Source organism: Neoarius graeffei, chromosome 25 (assembly GCF_027579695.1).
Source record: "Neoarius graeffei isolate fNeoGra1 chromosome 25, fNeoGra1.pri, whole genome shotgun sequence".
In the NCBI taxonomy this organism is placed as follows: Eukaryota; Metazoa; Chordata; class Actinopteri; order Siluriformes; family Ariidae; genus Neoarius; species Neoarius graeffei.
The window spans coordinates 19,524,518-19,544,405 of NC_083593.1; the positions used below are offsets into that span (position 1 = coordinate 19,524,518).

At 41.8% G+C, this 19,888-nt stretch overlaps 1 protein-coding gene across 1 annotated transcript in view; it reads right to left on the reverse strand.

The window, feature by feature from the left end:
• Positions 1-19,888, reverse strand: part of LOC132873642 (protocadherin-16-like) — a 232,031-nt gene that overhangs the window by 34,525 nt on the left and 177,618 nt on the right. The window contains exons 3-9 of the mRNA XM_060909392.1: positions 18,734-18,922; positions 17,885-18,116; positions 15,779-16,015; positions 14,616-15,650; positions 10,091-10,278; positions 8,196-8,292; positions 5,621-5,778 (exon numbers count right to left, since the gene is read on the reverse strand). Coding sequence (XP_060765375.1) covers positions 5,621-5,778; positions 8,196-8,292; positions 10,091-10,278; positions 14,616-15,650; positions 15,779-16,015; positions 17,885-18,116; positions 18,734-18,922 — 2,136 coding nt within the window. The remainder of the gene's footprint in view (positions 1-5,620; positions 5,779-8,195; positions 8,293-10,090; positions 10,279-14,615; positions 15,651-15,778; positions 16,016-17,884; positions 18,117-18,733; positions 18,923-19,888) is intronic.

Sequence of the window (19,888 nt, forward strand, 5' to 3'; positions counted from 1 at the left end):
TCTTTATTAAAAAGAAAAGAAAGCACAACTTTATTCATTACACACTTGTGAAATTTCCTCTCTGCATTTAACCCATCTGAAGCAGTGAACACATACCCAGAGCAGTGGGCAGCCACACTAACAGCACCCAGGGAGCAGTTGAGAGTTAGGTGCCTTGCTCAAGGGCACCTCAGCCCAAGGCCGTCCCATATTAGCCTAACCACATATCTTTGAACTGTGGGGGAAACCAGAGCACCCGGAGGAAACCCAAGCAGAGAACACAGAAACTCCACACAGAAAGGCCCTTGCCAGCCACTGGGCTCGAACCCAGAACCTTCTTGCTGTGAGGCAACCGTGCTAACCACTTACACCACCGTGCCGCCCTCATTAACGTATCACTCTCGTTTAGTTTGCTTCTTATTAATGCATCACTCACATTTAAGCCACTGAAATAATCTGTATCTGATGGTATGGACGGTATAAAGCCTGCATGAACATGCTTCAACTAAAACATGGGAAAGAATTAGTAAAACATGGACATGAAATAGTATTTTATTTTATTTTTATGTTATGAGCGGGGCCCCGTATTTATCAGTGTGTATGAGTGTGAAAAGATTCATATGGAAAAGGATCCATTTATATTTATAACCAGACTAGGAATAAAAATACTGTTCAAGCCTTTAAACACCAGTTTAAGGACACATATACCAGTGTTGTAGTTGAGTCATTAAACCTTGAATCCGAGTCCAGTCTTGAGTCCCCAGTGCTCAAGTCCGAGTCATTAAAAAAAAATTGAGTCGAGTCCAAGAACAAGACTCCAACTGCACCATTTGACGGAGGCTGTTTTAGCACCATTAACATTAGTTTGTTCCTGAACATGACGTATGAACAGGTGAATGTGCATTCTCTTTGCCAGGGAGTGCGAAGTATTCTGTCAGAGATGGTTGGGAGACGGATGTAAGTGCAGAAGGTGTGTTTATTAATACAAGTGAAAACTGGTAAACAATCCAGAACGGCAGGCAAAATCGTAAAACAGTGAAATAGGCAATAGGTCGAGCGAGGCACAAACAGGCTATCGTAGACTCGGTAGAATCAAAGACGAGAAACAGGAAATCAGGGATCAGGAAACCAAACAAGAAAATAAGGCTTGGTAATGTGTCAGCAATGCAACTCAATACTTCGCAAAGTAAGTGTTTTCACAGTTTATATATAGGCATGCTGATTGCGCCTTAATCCTGTGCAGGTGCAAGTCATTTACGGCGTGTGTGAGAGTCTGCTTGGCATGTGTGCTGTCCGTAGCACACCCAAGAGTCTATCTGATGCATGTGCCAAGGCATGCAGGTGTGACACTCTTGCACGGAATTAGTACAAACATTAATGTAGATATAAATATATTATGCCAAATTATTATGGCATGTTACAAAAAATAAAGAAAAAATCAGTCTTTGTCTCCAATTTATGAGTCCGAATGTAGTTAATGCACGAGTCCAAGTCCAAGTCTGAGTCATCAGTGCTCAAGTCCAAGTCAAGTCACGAGTCCTTAAAATTAGGGCACGAGTCAGACTCGAGTCTGATTCCTGGACTCGAGTACTGCAAGCCTGACATATACAGGTGAGGAGCTAGTTATCTGTTTTTGTTATAGTTGTTGTTTAGCTAGCTGGTTAGGAAGGTGATCAGGAGTATTAGCATTATGTACTGAGTATTTTCTGTTAATTAAATGCGAAGAAGCAATGAATTATCACTGTTACCGTGGAACATGACTGCTGATCTCAAGTATTTAGCCTCATAGCTAGCATCATTCAAAATAGCTTTTTATTAGTAGCTTGCTACTCATGTGTAGCTAGCCTCTTTATCAAAGGCGTAGTTTGGCAGGAGCTTAGTTATTTTAAGCCATGAGTAGCTTGTAGCTTGACAAGTCCCTAATGCATGGCTTTTTAAAAAAGTTGACAGTGAAGACAGAATGCCATAGATGGATGAATAGACAGAGAAGAATGTGTGTATTTTTCCCTGTGCTAAATTCAAAACAGGTCCCATCTGTTTAAAACATCTCTCATCTGTGTGCCACGAGTGAAAATGGTTAATATGAAGCACTACTTCAGAAAAGTAGTGATTTCTTGTCGGCAAGAAATTTGATGTGAGTAGGCCTTTACAAATTGTAGTTAGATTGGTTGAGTTGAGTTGGATTTATATACAGTTCTGTGTAAGTCTTAGGCACATGTAAAGAAATGCTGTAGACCAAAAATGGCTAAAAAATAATGAAATGAAATGTTTCAACATTGAAAAAAATACTATAAGGAGCAGTAAGCCATAATAAATGAAACTAAGTCAATATTTGGTGTGAGTCGACCCTTTGCTTTGAAACAAATTAGTAGTTTCAGGTACAATGAGGGGCGGCACGGTGGTGTAGTGGTTAGTGCTGTCGCCTCACAGCAAGAAGGTCCGGGTTTGAGCCCTGTGGCCGGCGAGGGCCTTTCTGTGCGGAGTTTGCATGTTCTCCCCATGTCCGCGTGGGTTTTCTCCGGGTGCTCCGGTTTCCCCCACAGTCCAAAGACATGCAGGTTAGGTTAACTGGTGACTCTAAATTGACCGTAGGTGTGAATGTGAGTGTGAATGGTTGTCTGTGTCTATGTGTCGGCCCTGTGATGACCTGGCGACTTGTCCAGGGTGTACCCCGCCTTTCACCCGTAGTCAGCTGGGATAGGCTCCTGCGACCCTGTAGAACAGGATAAAGCGGCTAGAGATAATGAGATGAGATGAGGTACAATGAGTGCAGCTTTATAAGGAAGCTGTAGGTTTTACTGAGCATCTTACAGAACCAGCCACAGTTCTTCTGGACACTTTGACTGTCACACTCGCCTCTTAATTTCGCACCAAAACCCAGGAGCATTCATTATGTTTACTTTTTTTAACCTGAAAAGTGGTCTCTTATGTAATATCCTGATCAGATACTTTTTTTTTTTTTGCAACATTTAATTTTGTGCTGGAAAACGAACGTTTGGACTCTAAAATGTTTTTGTACTGACTCGATAATGTAGAAGTCATAAAATAGAAATCTATAACAAAGTTTGTATGAAAAAAAAATAGGGTGCCTAAAACTTTTGCACAGTACTGTAGTTTTCTTGATAAAATAATTGGGATTTCAACTTAGTACCTTGCATCACTGATCAAATGAACAATGAACAAAACAAATCTCGACTTAAGCCAAAGCTTCAATGGATCAGTATCTTCAAAAGTTTAAGGATTAGAGGGAAAAAATGGTTCTAACAGCCTGTGTTCTCACTTTGGTCAAATCCTAAGCACAAGCTTGCTGTTATTAGTCAGACTTCTGAAACAGAAACATAAAAGCAGAGATTTCATTTCATTTTTGTCCTCAAATCACAATCTAGTTTATGACCTCCTATGGGAGAGACATTCTTCTTATTATTATTATTATTATTACTGTACCGAGTGCCAATGCAAAAAAAAAAAGAAACTCAGTTTTCTAAGGAGTTTTCTGTATTCATCAAATTACCCATAGTTCAACAGGCCTCTGCATCTTGTAACGTCAAAGAATACAACTTTACAAAATAAGTTACACTCGTCACCAAATTACTCGCCATACTTTAATTTCAAAACACTATGTTCCATTTACTGTCGACATTAGACCGCAATTAAGGTGCAACGAATCCATCTGCCACATAAAAGCACTCGAGCTCATTTCCTGTCGCCTTTGAGCGAGCCTGGAAACATACTTAAATGCTTTCTAATGATAACAGGTGAAAGCTTTCGTACTTAAATCCTCATGAAAAGCAAACAGATTTCTCTGACTGCTGAGAGGAGTTGTGGAATGTCTATAACAGCTTTACTTAACATTCTCTAAAATGCAATGTACTGGAACGACCCAATGTGCCTGTTATTACTCGACTGTTATGTGGAATATTATGTTGATGTTATTGTGGTGAAACCTTATCGAGTGCGAGTGTGTCCACGAGCGCTACCGTGTAAGAGCGTTGGAGGTTAGCGGCTCTTTTTGTCTGATCATAGCGGGCCACAGCTGGGCCCCATCACAGGCCATCTGGGAACACTTGATTTAAATGTTCCTTTTTTTTTCTCTGCCTTTCTCTCATTCTTTGGGGGAAAAGATATCGCAGGCAAGCACTCACTCCACAATTAGCATCCTATTCCCTTTTAGGAATTAGATATGAGAAAAGCACTATGGTTCATGTACACCCACGGCCTGCCAGAAACACGTCTGATCAGCACATTCGGTGGGATCTGCACACTTCTGAACTGATAGAAGAACAGAAATAGCGTATTTTATGGAATATCAAATGATGCACATGTGCAATTCACACCAGTCTTTGTGGTTGACTGCACTCTCTCATTTGGGTTTGAATGACAGAATCTGGTGCTGAAAGGGGAAGTCATGTTGACAGTTTGGTTTTTGAAGCTATCTGCTTCACCCAATTCCTCCCAAAACCAGAATACGACAATTTCAGATATTTTCTCATCTGTTTCTTATAGAAAGAGTAAAACTTTTAATATTTTCAGTGTACTTGCACCAATACAAGCTAATAAGAAAATGCTGGTAAGCAGTTCTCAACAGTTTTTCCAATTAACAATTATTCACCGAAGGCGAGGTGAATATCGGTGATTATTATACATACAGGACACTTTTTCGATGGAATAAAAACACATATTCTATTCCATTCTAGCAGGTTTCATTCATTTGGTTTGATAGCATACAATATTGTTAGCATATCGCGTATCCTACATGTATTATGTCACTCTACCCAATGGAGAATGAGTGCTGAATATGGTTTACGATATTACATGGTTGTCAAGACAACATGATGTCAAACGTCGGAGACGTAAAACTTCCGCGCTAGCGAGCGACTGTGACAATTTGTAAACAATCATGGCCGCCAGGTTTGCTTCGTGAAATATAGAAGCTTTTGAGAGAATTTTGAAAGACAAAGATGCGTTGAACACCCGGAAGGTATGTGTATGTATTGTAATAATAATATTAGCTGGCCTTTTTTCATGGTCTATCAGATATATTCCATTCAGCTAGCATGATATTGAACTCGTCTTTGATTAATTCAGTATGATGCTAGCTGAATGGAATATATCTGATAGACCACTCAACACCAGCCAATGTTATTTACATAGTAACCAAGACTAAGTTGAGGTTATTATTCACCGATATTCACTGAGCCTGATAATTGTTTTAGTATAAATACATAGGTGATTATTTTTAAAAAATAAAAAAATCATATTAAAAATTCAGCATGCAAATGTAATAACGGCACACACAGACTTGTGTCACTTATCTATGCTGACTCACATAAAATACTTTGTTTTGAAATAGATAAAATAAATCACAATTCCACCTTACCTTTGAATAGTTTTAGACCAAACTTTGTAGCATCTTTAGTGCTTTTAGGAACAATATTTTCTTTCATAATTTGTAATTTTTCCTCACTTATGGTGACAAAGCGATTGGCCGCCATTTTGCAGAGTCACTCAAGGTGACTGGTTGAGAAATTTGGACTATTTCTCGATAATCAGCGCATGCGATTTTCTATAATCACCTGCATATTTATACTAATAGCAGTTAGTGATCAGTGCACTGTGTATTGTTTGAGTATTGTACTGTGACCTGTATGCGCAGGATGCTGGAGATGCTCTGAGGTGGTGCCCCACGATCTGAGGCAGTTACCGTTAAACTGTACTCAGACCTTTCAGTTCTCCTCAACGCGGAGGCAGAACGCAGCTCTCCTGTGTTTGGATTTAGAGAGAACCGTTCTGCTCTGGAGCCTGAAATACAAAAGAAGAAGTGACTGCAAAAGGTTTTCTTGGTAAAGAGACAATGACTTCCAACACATATTACACAGTGATGTTTACACAGTGACATTTCATAGTGTTTAAGCCTGGAAATGAAATGGACTTTATTGAGATATGTCATGAATCTACACAAAATATCCCATATTATTATACATACAGGCCACTTTTTTCATGGAATAAAAACATGTACAGGTAGTCGTCGACTTACGACTGCGTTTGATTACGACTGACCGGTCGTAAACCGATCTGGTCGTAAGTCGGCCTATGTTAAATGAACGTAATTGTGATGTGTAATGATATTGTAATCATCTTAAAGTCTTATTTTATCAACATTTTCTTATTTCATTACCTTGGCTCATTATTTGGTTTAAGTCAAACACTGCATACTACACTGCGTACAGTACAATTCGTTTAATATGTGCAAAACGAAAAATACGAAATACAGGTGTGAAAAATAGAAAACATTTTAGTTTGAAACATACCAAAATACAAATGTAAAACATAGCAAAATACAAAATTTAGTGACTGCTGGCATCACTGGTGCTTGGCTGTGGGTCGTCTACGTCATCATCAGCTGTTGCAGCGCTCGGGCTGGCGGGAGCGTTTGCTCGTTTCATAAACCAGGAGCTGGGGCGGAAACTGTATGACGGAGTGCGCGAGGGCGCGCAAGAGAGACTGCGCATGTGCCTGGAGCTGGGGCGGAAACTGTTGTACGCAGCAAGAGGCGCTGCCGCGAGCTGGGCGGAAACTGTCATACTCTCAGCTGGGAAACACTTGCCAGTCAAAACCAGACGGTCGTAAAGTCGATCGGTCGTAAGTCGCATAGGTCGTAAGTCGATGACTACCTGTATTCTATTCCCTTCTAGTGGGTTTATTGATAGCATGCAATATCATTATCATATCGCTTATCCTCCATGTATTACGCCACTCTACCCAATGGAGAATAAGCATGCAATATTATTACAATAGTGCACATTGTCAAGACAATACAACGTCACACATCGGAGACGCAAAACTTCTGCGTTAGCGAGTGACAGTGACAATTTGTAAACAAACATGGCTGCCATTTTTGCTTTGCTAAAAACGGAAGATTTTGAGAGAATGTTGGCTGCCAGGTTGCTTCGTTGTGTGTAGTTGTCGATGCTGATTTTAAAAGTAATGAAGTAAATTACACAGGGAAAATAGTGTAGTCAGCTGGGATAGGCTCCAGCTTGCCTGCGACCCTGTAGAACAGGATAAAGTGGCTAGAGATGAGATGAGAGATGAGATGAGGCTTGGCTGCACTAGCATTATTCTTCGCTAACACTACACTGGCTGGAAGGTAATTAGACTGCCACGCTAACAGCACCGAGTCGCAGGTAAGTTAGTGTTGGCCTTAGCTAACGCTATTGCTACGCCAGCTGGAAACTAACTGGACTGCCGCGCTAACAGTCACAGGTAGGCTAGTGTTTGCCTTCGCTAACACTACTGCTACACCAGGTGGAAGCTAACTGGACTGCCTTGCTAACAGCACCGAGTCGTAGGTAAGCTACCATCGACCTTACTAAACACTACTGCTGCTCCGGGTGGAAGCTAACTAGACTGTTGCGCTAACAGCACCAAGTTGCAGGTAAGCTAGCCTTCGCTAACATTACTGCTGTGCCGGGTGGAAACTAACTGGACTACCGCGCTAACAGCACCGAGTCACAGGTAAGCTCACGTTGGCCTTCGAGAATGCTGAAATGAACAAGTTGAAACTCATTTTCAACTCATTCAATATCATGCTAGCTGAATGGAATATATCTGATATACCACTCAAAGACAGCCAATATTATTTAAATATTTCAGTGAAGGTGAAAAAAAAAACCATACAGCATCATGAAAGAATATATATCTCAAACTTTGGAACATCCAGTGAAGTACCATTAAATATATTAAAACATGGGAAGAATACATCACAGCTACGACTCTGCCTAGAGGAGCTCGTCCACCAAAAGTCAGTGACAGAGAAATGACCAAGAGCCCAAAACTAACTCTCAGCATTATGCTTCCATCATTGCATACTTATGCAATCACTACTTTTAATTTTTTTTTATTTGTAGTTAATTGGAAAATAGTTTTGTTTTACTACAACTGTATTGATTTTTTTCCACCCACTTCTCCATTATGAACATAAAATCTCAATTAAATTCATTCCAGTTCCAGGGCATAACACTCCAAACTGGGGAAATGTTCAAGGAGGTGAATATTTATACAAGGCATGTCAATATTGTATTTTTATAGCGTTATACTTTCTACTAATGTAGTGTTCTACTTTCCACTAATTCACAAATGCTGTTCATGAATTACATCTGGAAAGCTTTTCATTCCAGGAACAGAGAGCTCATACTGAAGAAGCGTTGCTTATTTACCAGATAATGAGTAGAAGATCGTGCCATTCTCTCCTTCATCTGGATCTTTAGCCTGCAGGGTTCCCAGGAGTGAACCAGCAGGCAGACCCTCCTGCACCTGAAACACCACACACCCAATGATAATAAAACGTGCGTGATTCCACCAAAATTGTATGCTCTTGTATCTGCAAATGTACCATTCTCTATTCAATCCTAGCAACCCCAAATAATACAATTCCTCATACGGTGTTGCTTGAAAGTTTGTGAACCCTTTAGAACTTTCTATATTTCTGCATAAATATGACATAAAACATTATCAGATTTTCACACAAGTCCTAAAAGTAGATAAAGAGAACCCAGTTAAACAAATTAGACAAAAATATTATACTTGGTCATTTATTTATTGAGGAAAATGATCCAATATTACATATCTGTGAGTGGCAAAAGTATGTGAACCTCTAGGATTAGCAGTTAATTTGAAGGTAAAATTAGAGTCAGGTGTTTTCGATCAATGGGATGACAATCAGGTGTGAGTGGGCACGCTGTTTTATTTAAAGAACAGGGATCTATCAAAGTCTGATCTTCACAACACATGTTTGTGGAAGTGTATCATGGCACGAACAAAGGAGATTTCTGTGGACCTCAGAAAAAGCATTGTTGATGCTCATCAGGCTAGAAAAGGTTACAAAACCATCTCTAAAGAGTTTGGACTCCACCAATCCACAGTCAGACAGATTGTGTACAAAAGGAGGAAATTCAAGACCATTGTTACCCTCCCCAGGAGTGGTCGACCAACAAAGATCACTCCAAGAGCAAGGCGTGTAATAGTCAGTGAAGTCATAAAGGACCCCAGGGTAACTTCTAAGCAACTGAAGGCCTCTCTCAGAACACTGAGCAACAATGGTGTGCATGGCAGGGTTGCAAGGAGAAAGCCGCTGCTCTCCAAAAAGAAAATTGCTGCTCGTCTGCAGTTTGCTAAAAATCACGTGGACAAGCCAGAAGGCTATTGGAAAAATGTTTTGTGGACGGATGAGACCAAAATAGAACTTTTTGGTTTAAATGAGAAGTGTTATGCTTGGAGAAAGGAAAACACTGCATTACAGCATAAGAACCTTATCCCATCTGTGAAACATGGTGGTGGTAGTATCATGGTTTGGGCCTGTTTTGCTGCATCTGGGCCAGGACGGCTTGCCATCATTGATGGAACAATGAATTCTGAATTATACCAGTGAATTCTAAAGGAAAATGTCAGGACATCTGTCCATGAACTCAATCTCAAGAGAAGGTGGGTCATGCAGCAAGACAATGACCCTAAGCACACAAGACATTCTACCAAAAAATGGTTAAAGAAGAATAAAGTTAATGTTTTGGAATGGCCAAGTCAAAGTCCTGACCTTAATCCAATCAAAATGTTGTGGAAGGACCTGAAGCTAGCAGTTCAAGTGAGGAAACCCACCAACATCCCAGAGTTGAAGCTGTTCTGTACAGAGGAATGGGCTAAAATTCCTCCAAGCTGGTGTGCAGGACTGATCAACAGTTACCGGAAACATTTAGTTGCAGTTATTACTGCCAAGGGGGTCACACCAGATACTGAAAGCAAAGGTTCACATACTTTTGCCACTCACAGATATGTAATATTGGATCATTTTCTTCAATAAATGAATGACCACGTATAACATTTTGTCTCATTTGTTTAACTGGGTTCTCTTTATCTACTTTTAGGACTTGTGTGAAAATCTGATGATGTTTTAGGTCATATTTATGCAGAAATATAGAAAATTCTAAAGGGTTCACAAATGTTCAAGCACCACTGTACGTACTCAACACACATGACATAAAACAGCTATTTTGTTCAAGACAGGCTATATAATTATCCTTCATATGTCTATCGTGATTCTAAGCCCTGCGTCTCTCACTTGGATAATCAGCTCCCTGCCGGGCAACACATGACTGAAGAGTGGGGCGTTGTCGTTCTCATCCAGCACAGTGACATGGGCGGTGCCTGTAGCACTCCGAGGAGGAGTGCCTCCGTCCTGTACCACCACCACCAGCTGGTAGCTGGACTGGTGTTCACGATCCAGAGCCACCCTGGTACTGATCTCACCTAGAGCGAAAGAGCAAGAGAGTGAGACAGAGAGAGAGAGCACCCCAGGGATATTACATTTTAGTGCCTTTTCATTTGCAGAGCCTATAAATGTTCAAATGTTGCTGTAAAAGAAGTTGTATTAAGTTGTGAATCTAACCTTGAATTCACACCAAACATGACACATAAGGTGGACACTCTGTCCAACCACTTTATGGTTATATTCCCTAAAGCACTAAGTGCAGGAAAAGAGCAAAAGTATTCTTTGTTTTTAATCCAAAAATAATACCCATATGTACAACTGTGTTAATAGAATAATGGGAAGTGAGGACAGCACACGTTTCAAAAGAGTTCACTTCAAACAGCGTGTCCATGCTAATTTTGTTTCACCCATGCTGGTGTAAACAGTATCATTACACCTTACCATACTACACATAGCACATAACATTGTATATTATGATTTATTTATAGAGCAGCATGGTGGTGTAGTGGTTAGCACTGCCGCCTCACAGCAAAAGGTTCTGGGTTTGAGCCCAGTGGCCGGCGGGGGCCTTTCTGTGCGGAGTTTGCATGTTCTCCCCGTGTCCGCGTGGGTTTCCTCCGGGTGCTCCGGTTTCCCCCACAGTCCAAAGACATGCAGGTTAGGTTAACTGGTGGCTCTAAATTGACCGTAGGTATGAATGTGAGTGTGAATGGTTGTCTGTGTCTATGTGGCAGCCCTGTGATGACCTGGCGACTTGTCCAGGGTGTACCCCGCCTCTCACCCATAGTCAGCTGGGATAGGCTCCAGCTTGCCTGCGACCCTGTAGAACAGGATAAAGCGGCTAGAGATAATGAGATGAGATGAGATTTATTTATAGTGCAGCATGGTGGTGTAGTGGTTAGCACTGCCGCCTCACAGCAAGAAGGTTCTGGGTTTGAGCCCTGTGGCCGGCGAGGGCCTTTCTGTGTGGAGTTTGCATGTTCTCCCCGTGTCTGCGTGGGTTTCCTCCGGGTGCTCCGGTTTCCCCCACAGTCCAAAGACATGCAGGTTAGGTTAACTGGTGGCTCTAAATTGACCATAGGTGTGAAGGTGAGTGTGAATGGTTGTTTGTCTCAATGTGTCAGCCCTGTGATGACCTAGCGACTTGTCCAGGGTGTACCCCGCCTCTTGCCCATAGTCAGATGGGATAGGCTCCAGCTTGCCCACGACCCTGCACAGGATAAGCAGTTATGGATAATGGATGGACTTGCAAGACCAAATAATAAGCAGCTGGGTGGATGGCGTAATGATGTCTCATTGAGTTGGACTGACACCTTGGTTAACGCCTTCTTATTATTGACTTATTCTTTTTAAAACACAACATTTAGTAACTACAATTCATGTATTCTCTAACTTAGGCTCCTACGTAATGGACTCCTATAAGGTCTTTAAGATCCGTAAAGCTCTGGCCTGGAAAGCCTGCATTGCCCTTGACAAGATATGGCGCTCTAGCCCAGAGGTGGACAGTAACGAAGTACACTTACTTGAGTACTGTACTTAAGTACACTTTTTGAGTATCTGTACTTTACTTGAGTATTTTTTTTTTGGAAACTTATGACTTTAACTTCACTGCATTTGAAAGGCAAACATCATACTTTTCACTTCACTACATTTCTGTCAAGGTCCTCGTTCCTCATTACCATGAAGCAGCTTTGAAAGTGGATGTTTTTTTCTTTTCTATAATGTGATTAGTTTTTTCTCAGGTGACACTGAGACAGCCTATCAGTAATCACTAGGGTCACGTCACGTCCATAGACTGTATAAAATCAAGTTCAGTGATTTCTCAGCAGCATTATTTGAACACAATCAGTTGATGGCAGAATGGAAGGAGGCGGTTTTTCTGGAGAATGCATGCACCCATGGCTTTACCTAGAAACCATATTTCAGTTTTCTGAAAGGATTAAAGATTAGTTTCGTTTTAAATGTTTGCTTTGTTTGCCAAAAACGAACCACATCACGGCCTACAAAATCTCGCCATCCAACCTGCGGGAGCATACTGAGGTATATAAACGTTTTATTCCAACAGAAAGCTTGCAATGAAGCTGTCTGTGCTTTTAGAGCCAGCGATAACATTGCAAACGTAGCTATGCAGTCTGGTTAGTCAAATGACTTTCTATGGATTTGCCTGCCAAGTTGCCATAGACTTGTCCATGGCTAACATTAACACATAGCTAGTTAATTTGGACACTGTTACTTAGCATGTAAAAATGGAGTCACGCTAACATGAATAACGTTAACTTATCTGAAGTCCTTTCAGAAATATGTTTTAGCATTATCTTGACAAACAGAATGTAGAAATCTTTCTTTTCTAGTAGCATTAGCTACCCAATATGATTTCGAGTTTGAAAAGAGTTTGCTAGCATGTCAGGTGGAGCATCAGTGACTAGCTAGCTTAACGGTAAACCACCATGATGGCACAGCATGTGTTCATTTTGTGAATTCACAGTTCTGTCTTTGGTAATGACATTAGGTTGTGTAAGCGTTGTGGCAATAATACAATGATGTGTTGACAGAAAATGTACTTTTAATACTTAAGTATTTTTGAAAGCAAGTACTTCAGTACTTTAACTTAAGTACCGTAAAAATTTGACTGGACAACTTTCACTTGTATCGGAGTAACATTTGACCAGTGCGATCTGTACTTTGACTTAAGTAATGAAGTTGGGTACTTTGTCTACTGTACCTCTGCTCTAGTCTGGATAACAATCTGAAAATTGACCTGTTCAGATCTGTCATCGAGCCCATCCTCCTTTATGGAGCCAAGACCTGGATGCTGACCATCAAACAACAGCAGCGACTAGATGGAACCTATACTAACCTACTACATCGCGTTCGAAATATCCACTGGTCTGCTCATGCTACCTTAGAGGAAATTTATCAGGACTTACCTCCTGTCTCCCTAAGACTTAAACAAAGAAGGGTGCTCTTTGCCGGGCACTGCTTCCATACTAGGGAGGAACCAATATCTCGCCTCCTGTTGTGGAGCCCAAGTCACTGACCAGTAAGGTCAAGAAAACTCACCTTCCCTGTGTCTATATCTAAGGATACTGGGATTGATGCAAATGACCTGCCAAACGCAATGGCTGATAGAGAGGTGTGGTGAAGGGTTGTGTGGGGCATCTCGGCCGAGGCCGAAGGATAGATAGGATTCTATAACTTTGAAACACATTGCAAAAGTAAGCTGTGACAAGAATAAGTCTGAACCCACAGATAGGTTCTGGTTGTTTCAGCGATAAAAAGTGTATCTGCTCTGTAAGACACATATGAGATGAATGAATAGAAATACTTCAGAAAGTCTTTTTGTTTAAATTGAGAGGAAAAGTACGATAGGATCTAACATGAAAACAGCTTTTGTATTAAAGTAGTCTACTATGTCATGACCCAAAGCTGGATACTCAAATGGGACTTTGTGAATAAGAAGTTATTGATCGCACATCGTTCAACAGTTCAAAAGAAATGCTGGGAGGTATCGCAAAATCCATTCTTAGCCAACAAGTATTATATTATTCATTTTCTTCTGCTTATCCGAAGTTGGGTCATGGTGGCAGCAGGCTAAGCAGGGTATTCCAGGCGTCCCTCTCCCCAGCAACTCTTTCCAGTTCCTCCTGTGGGATCCCAAGGCGTTCCCAGGCCAGATGAGATATCTAATCTCTTCAGCGTGTTCTGCGTCTACCCCAAGGTCTCCTCCCAGTTGGACTGGGAGGAGGAAGTATTATATTAGCCAAATAAAACTCAACATGGAGTTAACCACTTAAACTCCAGAGTTATATTCTTTATTCTTGTAAACTTTTTTTAAGTATAAAAAGGTTAACTATATGAATAATAAGCTTTAAGATGAATAACTGAATATGAAGCAGGAACATCAAGGACTTTTACTAATCCTGAGCTTCACTGTGTGTGTGTGTGTAGTTTGGCTTTTCCACTTTTGTCCATGTGGGTTTCTTCAGGGTTCTCTGATTTCCTCCTACTGTCCAAAAACACAGTAGTAGGTGGATTTGTTACTGTAAGTTGGAATGTGTTTGTGTGTGTGTGTGCACATGGTGCCCTGTGGTGGACTAGCATCCTATCCAGAGTGTATTCTATCCTCAGGAGACAGGCTCCTGATCCAGCGTCACCATGACCAAGATAAAGCCATGGCCTAAAGGTTAGAGAAGCAAATTTGGGACCAAAAGGTCATCGGTTCAATTCCCTAGACCAGCAGGAATGGCTGAAGTGCCCTTGAGCAAGGCACCTAACCCCCAACTGCTCTGGGTATGTTGTACATTGCTCTGGATAAGAGCATCTGCTAAATGTCTAATATAACGAGTTAAAGAGTTTGAAGTTTTTCTCTTCTCACCAGTTTGAGAGTTGATCTGGAAGTTGCGATCAGTATGCAGTAGTTTGTAAGTAAGCCGGCTGTTGAGTCCAGCATCACGGTCAGTAGCTGAAACTCTTCCAAATCCTGTTCCCGCAGGCAGGTTCTCCCGTACTGCCAGGAAGACCCTGTCCTGAGAAAACCGAGGTGAGTTATCATTTTCATCTGTCACGGAGACCCGCACTGTGGCACTGCCAGTTTTCTTCAGCTGTCCCCTTCCTGAGCTGGCCAGTACAGTGAGAAGGTAGATGTCTTTGGCTTCCCTATCCAGCGCACTCTTCACAAACAACCATCCACTGTCCGAGATGATCCCAAACCCTGCCGCGTCTCCATCAGGCCGGAGATGGTAAGAGAGTGGCACAGAAGTTGAGGAGGCTCCATTTCCACCGTGATCCCTACTCAGGGCACGTACCTGCAGGAAACGTGTATTCAGTGGTGTGTTTTCTTTCAGCTCCACACGGTAGGTCATTGTGTCAAACACTGGCCCCTGGTCATTCTCGGCCTGTATGTGCACTACAAGAGTGAAAGTGGCACTGAGTTGAGGGGCACCACAGTCTTTGGCCAGAACCAGCAAGTCGTAACGAGGAGCACTTTCATAGGAAAGGCTTCCTATCAGACGGATTTCCCCGCTGCTTCTGTCCACACTGAATGTGCGCTGGCTTTCAGATGAAAGCAGATCAAAGCTCAACTGCCCATTGGCTCCTGAATCGCGGTCCTCAGCCTTTACCCGGTACACAATAGTTCCCATCTTGGTAGCCTCAGGCAGCAGCAGAGACTCTGATGACGAAGGCAGGAAGGTGGGTGCGTTATCATTGACGTCAGTGATGGTGATCCGGACCAGTGTCTGGGCAAACACTGGAGGAGAGCCACTGCGAGCCTGGACCTCCAGCTCCAGTGAGGGCCAAGCCTCATGATCCAGGGGCAGGCTGGTGCGCAGAGCTCCGGTCTCTATGTCCACGGTGAAGTAGCCTTCCGGATCACCAGAGGAGATGGTGTATGAGATGTCTTTAGTGGCTCCTGGAAGAGGAATCAGGAAGAGATATACAGTCAGATGGATTAAACATATATGTGCATCTAGTGGTAAATAACATCAAGTAACTACCTGTTTGTTATGCGTTAAGGTTGAAGAAATATCGAACACTCACCGTTCTTGCTGTTGGCAAGCACAACACCTACTTCTGTGCCCCTCAGCACATCTTCAGGCACGGTAAAGAAGTACTGTGGCTGCTCAAAGATAGGGGGCGCTACAGAGCCAGCCACAACACTGATGTTCACTCTGGCATTAACAGGCACTGTGAGCCCACCTCCGTCCAATGCCGTGATCAACATCGTAATGACAGAGTTGGCTTTGCCATGCAAGGAGCGGGAAAGAGAGATCACCCCTACAGAGGAACAAATGCCACACAGAAAAAGCACAATCACACAGAAGTTATTCATGTTATTCACTGATTACATCGCCTGAATAAACAGATACATACACTATTATTATTATTATTATGATTACTGATGATGGTGATGACTGGAGTCATTAATAGATCTCATCTCATCTCATTATCTCAAGCCGCTTTATCCTTCTACAGGGTCGCAGGCAAGCTGGAGCCTATCCCAGCTGACTACGGGCGAAAGGCGGGGTACACCCTGGACAAGTCGCCAGGTCATCACAGGGCTGACACATAGACACAGACAACCATTCACACTCACATTCACACCTACGGTCAATTTAGAGTCACCAGTTAACCTAACCTGCATGTCTTTGGACTGTGGGGGAAACCGGAGCACCCGGAGGAAACCCACGCGGACACGGGGAGAACATGCAAACTCCACACAAAAAGGCCCTCGCCAGCCCCGGGGCTCGAACCCAGGACCTTCTTGCTGTGAGGCGACAGCGCTAATCACTACACCATCGTGCCGCCCTCATTAATAGATATACTTGAATTATGAAACAGCTACTTGTTGCTGTATAATTAACAATTATTCCACGAAATCGAGTTGTACATGAGCTGATAGCGGACGAGACACATAGCACTGACTTGGCTATAATCCATGTATGACGAGATTGAGTGGAATAACTGTTTTATTATATCCATATTCACTGGATTTTGAGAAACAGAGCGTTTTTATTTAGCTTTATATATATATATATATATATATATATATATATAGCTTTAGACATTTATTTAATTCTTCCTTAGACATTTCAGTTCTGTAATTTTCAAACTTCTTTGAGCTTTTCAACCAGTCTAAAAAAATTCAACAAATTTTAATGCTTAAAGATGAAGAATGTAAACAAACCGGCAAAATGACAGTAGCAATTTGTGAAAAATGCTATAATAATAATTTTTGATAAATAAAAATGATACGTTCTTACCATCAAATACTCATCTCATCTCATCTCATTATCTCTAGCCGCTTTATCCTGTTCTACATGGTCGCAGGCAAGCTGGAGCCTATACTTTCATTCCATATTTTGTTGCTTTTTTGTATTTTTTGGGGTTTTGTTTTCAAGAGTTTTTATTTCATCCTCGGCTGGTTCAGCAACACGCTCCGCCATTTTTTTCTCTACTCACGGTATATGAGCTGATACCCTAGTAGTAGAGTAGCCAATCAGAGCGCACAATTGCTCATATCCAGTGAATATGGATATAATAAATACTCAATAGCTACTGAATAATGTAATATTCATTTACACATCATGAGTAAGCTGTAAGTATAATAAATAACTGCTTCATCATTTATAACTTAGACAATCAGTAAGCAATTATTCATAATGCTTAAGTAAACTAATTATAAATGGGCTAAATTTACATACAACTCATTAGATTAGATTAGATTAGATTAGATTAGATTAGATTAGATTAGATTCAAGTTTACCGATTGCAAACAGCAAAGTAGCATCAAGGGATGTAGTGCAAGAAAGAAACGCATGAGGTCGAATGCCAGTAAAGTGCAAACAGTGCAAATGGCATGATATATGAGCAAACATGGGTCCAGTGACATGGTCGAATGTAATCCAAGATAGTACAATGTAATTGCACATACAGTAAGTGCAAACAGAGTGGTGTATACAGTAAGTGAATATGGAACATGGCATGAGTGAGTGGAATCCAAGACCATCCATTAGTTTTATCAAAAATGATCAACAAATCAGTTAAAAAATGAAACCAATTCAACACGATTCTGAATTATACACTGCTAATGCATTTAAACACTTAACAAGTTATTTATAATGTCTAACAATCCTACACACACACCTGTGTCCTTGTTAAGCGTAAAGAAGTTTGAGCCTCCGCCAGGCACTGTGCGGTACGTCACTTTGCCATTATCTCCTGCGTCAGGGTCGTGGGCTGATACTCTGATAACGGAGGTTCCTGGAGCGCTCTGAGAGCTCAAACTGACTGCGTAGTTTATGGGGTAAAACATGGGCCTGTTATCGTTAATGTCCAGCAATGCCACGTTCACGGTGGCAGATGAGCTCAGGCCACCCTGAGGGAGAGAAAAGTGGGAGAAAAAAATGTTATCCTGCACTGATGAAATATCTGAGGAGAGTTACTGAGCTTGTAATTACATTTCCTTCACCAGCTCTGTTTTATGACTGCTTAAATGATGGAAATGGGAACCATTACTTATTGCCTTCGTAGAAATGTGTGTGTGTGTGTGTGTGTGCTGAAATGAGAAAGAAAGAAAGAAAGAAAGAAAGAAAGAACAGTGAGAGTGGTTGAGAGTGTGTTACTGTACATGAATGCACCCAAGGGAAGTTGCATTTTACTGGCGTTTTATTTGAAGAGCTCGTGGCTGTTGTTCCTGGCAGCAAAAAGGGGACTGGACTGAGCACTGAATCTGATAGCTAGTCTGGGAGAATGAATATGATCTGACAGAACAAATACACATTTGTATCAAATCACTGAACCTATATGGTACCCAAAAAAGAACAAAAAATACCCTGTTATTAATTGCACAAGCCAGTGAAAAATGTCATTGGACCATTAACATTAGCACGGACCAATTTCCAATATCTGCAATCATCCAAAAAAGATAATGGAATTGCATTTTAGACCTGTACAACAAATCAGTATGATGAATCTGCATTCAAACTCACTCACCCCATCAGTAGCAGTGACTGTGAACTCGTAGCTCTCAAATCCCTCGTCTCGGTCCAGGACTGTGCTAGTGCAGATATGCCCTGTCTCTTTATTAATGCTGAACACTGCTGGAGAAGAACTGGAAGGTCCTGATCCTATAGAATAGGTTATTGTGCCAAATGAACCGCCATCAGCATCGATTGCTGTCACCTATAGAAAATAAAGACAGATAGATATTTTCTTAGTACTATGGTTTGTCCATTTAATTACAATTAAATGGATAAGCCTTGCTTTTGGTGGCACGGTGGTGTAGTGGTTAGCGCTGTCGCCTCACAGCAAGAAGGTCCGGGTTCGAGCCCCGTGGCCGGCGAGGGCCTTTCTGTGCGGAGTTTGCATGTTCTCCCTGTGTCCGCGTGGGTTTCCTCCGGGTGCTCCGGTTTCCCCCACAGTCCAAAGACATGCAGGTTAGGTTAACTGGTGACTCTAAATTGACCGTAGGTGTGAGTGTGAATGGTTGTCTGTGTCTATGTGTCAGCCCTGTGATGACCTGGCGACTTGTCCAGGGTGTACCCCGCCTTTCGCCCGTAGTCAGCTGGGATAGGCTCCAGCTTGCCTGCGACCCTGTAGAACAGGATAAAGCGGCTAGAGATGATGAGATGAGATGAGCCTTGCTTTTGAATTTAATGAAACTGACTCCGAAAATGGTGAGCTAAGCATCTTTTCTGGCTTAATTGTTATTTCTTTATGCACTGTGGAGTGTAAATGTGTGATTAATCTTGTACATACGCTCACTGGCCACTAAGGTATTAGGCAGAGACCCGTCCACCCGTAAATTTGACGGGTGATTGCCGATTTCAACGGGCAAGTATACACACAGACGGATACTGAAACGGACGATAATGCCGAAAATTTTCGCACATGAATACTCCCACATGTCATCCGATAAATCCAGTTATGTTCCGCCCACACACGGACTGGCCATCGGGAGTAGCGGGAGTTTTCCCGGTGGGCTGGTGGTTCAGCGTGGGCCGGCGGAGAAAAAAAAAAAAAAAAAAAAAAAAACAGTTGCGCGCTGGCCTTTAATATGATAAGCAATGTTAACAGTTTCTTTAACAAACTGTTAACATTGCTTATTACAGTTGCGCGCTGGCCTTTAATATGATAAGCAATGTTAAC